Source organism: Monodelphis domestica, chromosome 7 (genome assembly GCF_027887165.1).
Source record: "Monodelphis domestica isolate mMonDom1 chromosome 7, mMonDom1.pri, whole genome shotgun sequence".
Classification (NCBI taxonomy): domain Eukaryota; kingdom Metazoa; phylum Chordata; class Mammalia; order Didelphimorphia; family Didelphidae; genus Monodelphis; species Monodelphis domestica.
This window is the reverse complement of record NC_077233.1, coordinates 98,062,027-98,071,381: the sequence shown is the minus strand read 5'-3', so window position 1 is coordinate 98,071,381 and position 9,355 is coordinate 98,062,027. Positions and strand designations below refer to the sequence as shown.

Here is a 9,355-nt window from a genome sequence, read left to right as displayed (position 1 = left end):
AAATTTAGGGGAGGTGACATAGGAGAAAATTTTCTTTAAAAGGAAGAGGTTTAGGCCTCTAAATAGTTCAGCTTCCCAAAGCTGAATTGGAGGCTGGTCTCTCTCTCAGTGGCTGAACTTAAGTTCAGAGTGTCTCTCTGAACACTAGAATCTTACTTGGGACAAATCTTGTGGTGAGTGGATTAAAGACTGACTGGTCTCTCTTAAAGCTGAGGCCTAGGCCAATGGCCTAGGCCCCTTTCCCATTATTTCCTCTTACTCTCTCTCTCTCTTTCCTTAATTCCTTATTTGTATTAATTAAAATCTCCATAAAAACCCAGCTGAGTTGGGTATTTCATATTTGGGAATTTTTCCCACGGCAACCACTTTATTTCAATATAAAATCAAAACACTAAAAATTATCTTTACAGTTTTGACAATTCAAAATCTTGAAACCATTTTTCGGGTCACAGTTTGAGGCAACCATTCTTTTTGTCTGTAACAGATCCTGGACAGAAAAATGCTATTCACCTCAAGAGAAAGAACCAAGGATGTGAATGCAGATCAAAATGTATTTTAAAACATTTCTCTACTTGTGTTTTTTTTTTAATTTTGTTTTCTTTTGCAACATGACTAATATGTTGTAGATTACTGCTCATACACAGCCAATATCAAATAGCTTGCTGTTTCAGGGAGAGGGAGAGGAAGGGAGAAAATTTGGAACTCAAAATTTTTTAAATAACATTAAACATTGTTTTTTCATGTCATTGCGAAAAAACAAAACATTAAAAAATACTTTGGTGGGAAGGAACCATATCTGCCAAGGTAAGCTTTACATACCCCTAATTTCTCAAACCATTTGCTAGCCCATCAGCTATAATATATCTTTAACTGTGAGTGTACCCCAAGGAGTATATTTCCCTTGAATCTCAGTCTCCATGGTCAGATCTGCCTGAAACTGAACAACTTCCTGCTTGGCCCCTCATTACCTACTTGCTAAAAGGGCCACTTGCTGCCCATCCCTGACTCTCTAAATCCAGAGGGCAAATGCCAGTGTTCTGTGCACTATGGTGCCATCTAGCTGAGAGTAAATATAAACAGACATAACCCACTTAGACCAATGATCTTTGGGAAGGCCAGGGGGAAGTCCTCAATAATTTTTCAGTATAAAGGGGCCCTAAGATCCCTTTGAGAGTCACTTCTACAGAACTGTAGAGTTTATAAGATGTTTTCCTCGCAAGAACCTTGGGAAGTAGATAGCACATGTATTCTTACCCCCATTTTTACAGAGAAGGAACCTAAGGCTGAGAAAGGTGACTTACCCAGGGTCAATAGCTAGAGTTAGAGCCAGCAGTTGAGCCCAGCTGGTGCAAGGGAAAGAAGAAAACATTTGGAGTAGTCAGAGTACCTGAGTTCAAACTTGACTCTGCTGCTTTGATCATATCTCTAGCTCTGTGATCTTTGCAAAACACAAGTACTCATATGTAGAATGAGTGGAGTTGGACCAGATTACCTATAGGACTCTTCTGGCCCTGAATTGCTAACCCCATGGTGCTAAAATTAATATGCTTTTCACAAAGATTCTCTGTACATTTAGATCATTATGTCTGAACTAGCCCTAGGATAGTCCCAAATCTCTAAGAAGGTCATTTAGAACTGCAGACAATCAGTTCTTTGGGTCCACTTGGATCTGGTCTATCTTCATCATTCTTCCTTTCCCAGCCACTTCTACAAAATGGCGGCCCAACTGGGACCAGAAATAAAGTGACTGCATTTAGAGTTTACATTCATATCTATTTGTAGATTTTCATGTAAAATAGAATCATTCTTAAAGAAAATATAGAGGTACCACATGCAGAAAAACACATTTATATATACATACATATGTAATGTTTAGGTGTCAAAGTATGTAGGACTGTTGTAGATTTTGTGTGTGTCCACATAGGTTGTCTAAATACAGCTATTCCTGGAATCTTGTCCACTCCTCAAATAGTGACTTTGATTCTTGCCTGGAGGAGAGAAGAAGGGGCCACAAGGCTGGATGCTTGCTCTCTTCAGAGATGAGTACTAAAGCAAAATTATCTTATCTGACCCTCTCCTCCTCCAAATCATGACAGTTGAGAGCAATCGTTTTTCTTGTAGGTTCAAGACATTCAAAGCATTCTCTCAAGCTTATCTCCAAAGATTTCACTTTATTTCCATCAAAGTTACACAAAGACCATAACAAATAGTGAATATCCTACAAGTCCATTTATCCAAGCAAATAGCAACCAGAGATCAGAGAACTGACACAGGGGAGAATATAGCAGACAATACAGAGGCTGAATGAGCTCTGCCACTGAACATGAGATGTCTTAGCTCAACCAAGTGAGAGAGAATGGCTGAAGAAAAATGGCAGGTGCTAAGGACTCCTGGAAATATTCCTGGCTCCAGATCCACAGTGAATCAAAGATATTTCTTCAGCCCAAATGAGTCAGGAGACCACAAGCAGTAACAGCATGTCCACACATGCTCCACACAGTGCTAGGGAGGTATTTGCTGGCTAGACTGGCCTGGACTTGGGGATACAGCAGTGTCAGGATGAGCTAGATGTACACAGTCTCTTATTCTTATGGAAAATCTGTACGTCCAAAAATGACAGTATAAGGTAATTTCTTTTTCCCTTTCTTTTTGGAACTTGTTGTGAAGCCAGGGGGCTGTAAACAAAGGCAAAAGTCTATATCAGAAAACAGCACTGAAGAGTGAGGGGCTTCCATCAAAAGTCCTGATCTGTGCAGTGGGGCTACACATGAATCTGGTGCTTATTCCTCAGAATAGCTAGCTTAGGTCACGAGCATTCTCTGGTCCTTTCTCCATCTTTCAGGTCTAAGACTTCTAGGGGGAATAGGGACAATTGGGATGTGGTGGTGAGAGGTGCACTTTCTAACTTAATTTGAAAGGCAAACTATTTGCCAGTGTAAGCCTACCCAGACAGGTGAAAGCCTTGTTGAGTGACCACAGAGGCTAGATGGCCCCCAGCAACCTGGGTGTGCCTGTGGTCTCCCTTCTGTGGCCAGTGCTCCCTCAGGGGGCTATCTCTATGATTTTTTGCATAGGGGTAATAGACCAGGGCAGGAGTGGGCAGGATGGGGTTTCCCTGTACCATTTCTTCTCTCCCCCCCCTGAAGCTAAGAGACAAGAAGGATAAAATATGAGAGTGGGGTAGAGAGAGAGGGAAGAATAGGGAACTCACCGCTGGGGTCACTGGGGCCACTGGGTCACAGGTGAGGATGATGCTAGGAATGTCTTGTTCATTTGATATAGAGCCTTGGCATTTTTTCACCAGCTGTTGAGCAGACACCCACAGTGAGAGGTAGAGGAAGAGAAGGGACAAATGACAGAAAAAAATCAGGGAGAAAAAGATGGAAAATGAAAGAAAAGTAGGAAAAAATATTGCAAAAAGTCCAATTTGCTCATCTTTTTAGGACTTCAGAGACTTGAGATCTCTCAGAGCCAGAAATGCAGTTATCTCCTAATGACAAACCAAGTCCCTCCCAGTGTAAGAGAGGAAAGAAGAAAATAAGCAATTATTAAATGCCTTCTATATGCCAGGCACTGTGCTATGTGCTTTACAAACATTATCTCATTTCATCCTCAGCAATCTTGGGAGGTAGATACTCTTATTATCTTCATTTTAGAACTGAAGAAACACAGGCAAAAAGATGTTGTGTCTTCTCCAAGGTCACACAGCTAATAGGTGTCCAAGGCCCCATATGAAGTCACATCTTCCTGACTCTTGGCCCAGTGTGCTGTATCCCCTCCACCATCACTTGCTCTTAGAGCAAACTTGAGCTGGGACCCAGGGGTCCTGAGTTCTATTCCTAGCTTTAAAAACAACAGGCTATCTCCTTATTTGGAATTTCCTTCTTTTGTATCCTTTGTTTCTTCATGGGCTAAAAGAGAATATAACTGCTAAGCTCCCTACCTCACAGAATGTAAAAGGTTAACTGAGATTCAAGTCTAACATCTCTGCATCCATGCAATGATATCAGTCTAGAAGATGTATAGACTCCAGCAGGGATCCTCACACCCATCCCATCCCTTCTCCAATGGAGGCCCATCCTCCCACAAACTGCTTACCCCATCTCTTTTGAAGTCACACTGATCCAAGGGGAGCTCCCCAGTCCTTGGGCACACCATCTCCTTCATGGCAAAGCTCAGAAGCTTCAGCCTTTGATCTTGGGGTTTCTTAAAAGACAAGGAAGGACTAGAAGGTTTGAGGCTGGTTAAGGGAAGGAAATTTGGGCCCTGGCTCTGCACTGGAGGACAAAGTATAACCTCCACTGCCTGCAAGATGTGGCATAATGGACACAAGCACTTCCTATAGTGTGGAAGAGTAGAAGGAGCTATGGGAATAGAGAGCTCCCTCTGTTAGTCATTGGTGTGTGACTATGAATTAGTGATGTTACCAATAAGAGCCTCCATTTCTCATCTGTAAAAGAGAAACATACTCAGTAGTTGATGACTTAGGAGAGTGTGGGGAAGATTTCTTCCTACTTTCTTCATCTTTCCTTCCCATTTAGCCCCCTTCAGTGGCTCAGGTTTTTCCCTCTGCCCCCAATTTAGGCTTCTCCCTCAAGGGTTCTATACAGATCCTCTTCTCTTCTCTTCCTATAGTCTCTAGCTTGGTGATGACATTTATTCCTCTGGTTTCTGTGGTCTGTTTTGTGGGTATCCATCCCAAATGAACATCTTTATCATGACTTCTTTCCTCAAGGGGCAACATGGACAACATAATATGGTGGCTAGATTAGAGGACTTGCAGTCAGGAAGACCCAGATTCAACTCCAAACTCAGATACTAATTATCTATGAGGAATCTGACAGATCCCATCATCTCCTTGAGATTATCTTTGCTCATCTGAAAAACAGGAGCTATAATTTACTATTGTTCCTGCTCTTCAGAGTTGGTTGGCCATTGCCTATCAAGACATTAGAATTGATTTTGAAAGACAAGGGAAATAAAAGGAAAAAAAGAAAGAATTCAGTCTGGGTATTACTCTAGGCCAAGTGTTTAGAGGAAGCATCACCTGATTAGATGGAGGAGGGTGGACTTCCAATACCTTGAATACATTCTCTATTCCATGTACCTGGTTGTAGAAGTGAATGGCGACAGAGAGGGTCTTCTCATAGCTTAGAGAGGACTGAGACAAAACTTGGGCAGGAAGGATAGTGGCCACACTGGCCATCAGAAGCACCTTCCTGAGGTGCTCCATCCTCCTTCCTCTGCCTCACTGACCCTCAGCCAGTCCCTTTTATACCTTTTCTGCCTTGTTCTGTTGGGCAGCTGGGTTCCCTGTCCATCTGGGTTTCTTAGCTAGACTTGAATCTATTGTATGGCAGTGATAGGGAGGAAGGGTGTCAAGGAAGCCAAATTTGTGAAATACTTTCCTCTCCAGAGATGTGATGTTAGCATATCAGAGACAAAGGAGGGCCTTGGCTGCTTTAGGTTGGTTGAGGAAGGATCCTGAGTGTTTATCCTCTTTTGGTCAAAGTTGGAAATTCTTGAGGAGGGAGGCAGATCTTCATCTGGAGGAAGGAGATGCACTCCTGGGATCCTGATTTCTTGGGAATGCTCCCAAGGAGTGGTTGTTCTCTTGCCTCAGTCATTATGAACAAGGTCAGATGGACATCAGTTATTAGGGACAATGAATAACATTCCTCTGATACACATATTAAAATTAAACTGAAGTAGAGAAAGAGGGAAATCCAGAAAGTGCATTTAAGGGACACTAGGTTGGGATTAGGCAAAGAGTAAGTAGGTCTAGTCCATCCAGGCATCATTCTGACTAGCAGAATAAATTCAGTGAAGAGAGAGGTCAGGTAAAGGAAGGAAACTTTGGTCCATGAGTGCTCAGAGGCCACTACGAGGGTTTGTTTGTAAATCTGATGAATCAGGAGTCTCCAAATGAGAAGGGGCTAAAGAAAAAACAACATGGAATATAAAGCTGCTATTTCATTGTTTAGCTTCAGTTGTTCATAGAATGTGACATTCTGTGAGAAATTGATATGAACCTCATTATTATGGTTTTTTCCAATGGACCAGAGTTCTAGTTTCTTTTTCCACAAGCTATCTGCCTTGAAGTTGATTTCTTTACCTCTATAGGCCCTTCATTTAAATGAAGACAACTTCTTGCTCTCGGAATTTTGAGGATAAATTGAGAGCAGAGCAATAAAAACAAAACAAAACAAAAAAAAACAAGCAAAATTTAAGAACAATGAACCAAAAGATTCTTCATTACCAGGCCTTGCTTCTGTGCCCTTTCATCTCTGTCTTACATTCACACTCCTACCTCCAACTCCTTATCCCAGCAGTTTTGAAGTTATGCTGGACCACAAAGAATTTCTCTGTCACTAGGCACACAGTATCCTTCCAGGTGATGCTTAGGGGTAATTAGGTGGCTCAGTAGATAGAGTTTCACGCTTGGAGTGGGGAAGACCTCCATCAGGGACAAAGGAGGGCTAAGAGTCTCATTTTAGTTGGGGAAGGAGCCTTAGTGTTTAAGCCTTGGATCAAAGTTAAAATTTCTGAAGGAGGGAGCCAGACCCAGACAAGCAGTTCTAACTTTGGCCATGGCCAAATGTGGCCTCAGATACTTCCTAACTGTGTGACCCTAGGCAAGTCGCTTAACCCCATTTGCCTAGCTCTTGCTGCTCTTCTCTCTTAGAACTGTTACTAAGCCAGAAAGTAAGAGTTGCAAAAAAATAAAAATAAAAAATAAAATGACACTTGTAGGTTTTTCTAGAGGGTGGATGGGCCCCAACAAGGTAAAGTGAGGTTAAGAAGGAGAGAGGTGGTTGGGAACAGAGGATGGTGTGGAAAGAGAACTAAAAACCCTACTCTGATTTAGAAGACACCTGGGTTGGCTTTACATCATAGAACAATAGGATCCAATGCCACCTAAACTGTGTTACAGTAAAAAAAAAAAAAAGAGTTCCAGATGAGAAATCAAGCCTACCTACTGCAGAGATGAGCTATGAGATAATAATAACTAGCATTTATAGTCCTTTAACATCTGCAAAATCCTTTATGTTATCTCACTTTATCCTTACCACAGCCCTGTTCTGTTATGATCCTTATTTTGCAGAGGGAGAAATTGAGGTTGAGGGAGGTTGTAAGATTTGCCCTGTGTCACACAGATGGCCAGGATTTGACGTCAGCTGTTCTTATCTCCAAGCCCAACACTCTTTCCATTATGCCATCAAACAGCCCTCAAGTGAGGTTATAATTTCTAATGTATTTCCAAAGCTCTTCCTGTGGCCTGTTATTATAGGTACAATCTCTGCATCTAACAGCTCTAGGGCCATTCGTCCCTGTTTATTCTCCTTATCTCTTCTGCCCAAACTCTAATCAGACTCATCAACTGGCTCACTGAAGCTCGGTCAACAGAATAAAAACATTTTTAATATCAACTTAAGGGTTAGGGTTAAAAAAGGGATCCATTGTCTATAGAAACCTGTTACTCCTAAAAAGGTTCTCAGTTGTTTCTTTTTTTTTTAATACTAACATGATACAAACTTCATTTTTGGTGGAAAAATTGACTGGAAATAACTTTCAAGTCTTTCATATTAGTCATGTTTTTCATATACTTCAAATTTATACTGAATGCCTTTTTCTTCTTGGACATCAACATACTAACAGTTGAATATTCTTGGAGTTTATATTTCTTTAGATCAATTTCTGGGAAAAATGTGTCACTCTCAAACTCTTGCAAAATTCTTATTATAAACAGTTGCTGATGACCAGGTTTATTCATTACTTCCTTATAAGCAGAGCTGCCTCCAACTATCTAAAGCATGTCCACCTTATCTGCTAGTTCTGGAAGTTCGAGAAGGTTTAATGCATCATCCAGACTGCTGGCCAGATAATGAACTCCATGAGGAGGTTCCTTCAGTTCTCTGCTAAGAACTACATTAATTCTGTCTTTTAATGGTTGACACTTCTCAGGAATGGAGAACCAGGTCTTCCTTCCCATTATCACTAGATTCTATTTACATTCTACTGAAGGAGTTGTGGTGATTGTCTGGAAGTACTTGAATTCGTTCCTGAGCATGGGCCAGGGCAGGTTCCCATTCTTCCCAATGCCCATGTTCTGGGACACAGTGATGATGCAGTTGAGCTGACAGATCATGTCTGCAATGAATCAGATTTCATAGAGTCAGCTGCGAAACAAGCCTGTCTTTGGCACACTGAGCTTTTGTGTGTCCTCTACTCTTTTCTGGGAAATCTTTCTCGTCCCCTTTTCCAACATAAATCCTAGGTATTCAACTTTAGGCATGACCCATTGTAGCTTTGATTTGGAAATTTTGTGGTCTTTCTTATATAGCTCTAGGAGGAGTTTTTTCTGTCCTGGTAACAAACTTTAGCAGAGGGGAATGCAAGAAGAATGTCATCCACATAGTGCACGATTTTGCTTTCTTTGAATTGGATATTCTTTAAATCTTAAATTATGAATAAAGGGCATATAGTTTTCACAACTAGGCAAGCCCATCCTGCCTAGAACGTTATTTTATCATGTGTACAATGCAATACATGCACAAGGACACTATAGAGCCCAAGCCATGATCAATTCAGTGAGACAATTTTGGACTACACCTGGAATATCTTCTTATGCCATAAGAGTCTGTCAAAAATGTGAAATTTGTTTGCAGTTCAATCAGAGAGTTTATAAGACCAAAGGGTTAGGAGGTCGTCCCTTAGTGTATACTCTGTTTGAATGCATACGGATAGATTATATCAACATGCCGAACGACAAAGGGTTTAAGTATTGCCTTGTGATCATAGACAGACTAACTAGGTGGCTAGAAGTTTTTCCTGCCAAAAAGAACAATGCAGCATTTGTGGTCAAAATCCTATTAAAAGAAATCATAACTAGATTTGGGATTCCCACAAAATTGGACTCAGACCATGGGAGTCATTTCACTCAATCAATATTAAATGAAATTTATAAAAATTTAGGAATACAAGCAACACACCACACACAGTATCATCCCCAAAGTTCAGGGCAAGTGGAGAGATTAAATAAAGACATCAAAACATTAATAGGTCAATTTTGTACAGAAACACTCCTAAAATGGACAGACATTCTACTATTATTTTTGTTCCATCTTAGAACAAGACCCAGTGGAGATCTGCACATCTCTCCATTTGAGATGCTATATGGACACACAATTTGGCAAGGAAGGACTTGTAAACCAGCTTACATTGCAATGATAGGAGGAGATTGTCAATTAACAAAACATATACAAGCTTTACAAACAAGAATAGCAGAGTTGCATGAAGTGGGCTTAATACAACAAATAGTACCCCTGAATTACAATTTGCACAACATCAAACC

General features: G+C 40.9%; 1 protein-coding gene and 1 pseudogene across 1 annotated transcript; both read right to left on the bottom strand.

Annotated features, from left to right (window-relative positions):
* Nucleotides 1-281: 281 nt before the first annotated feature.
* LOC130455491 (dihydrofolate reductase-like) lies at nucleotides 282-8,926 on the bottom strand (annotated as a pseudogene).
* On the bottom strand, nucleotides 2,589-5,233 carry LOC107649669 (cathelicidin antimicrobial peptide-like). Its single transcript, XM_056806278.1, has 4 exons — nucleotides 5,081-5,233; nucleotides 4,099-4,206; nucleotides 3,212-3,304; nucleotides 2,589-2,675 (listed from the first exon to the last, which is right to left on the bottom strand). Exons 1-4 carry the CDS (start codon nucleotides 5,231-5,233, stop codon nucleotides 2,589-2,591), a joined length of 441 nt encoding a protein of 146 aa, XP_056662256.1.
* Nucleotides 8,927-9,355: the final 429 nt, after the last annotated feature.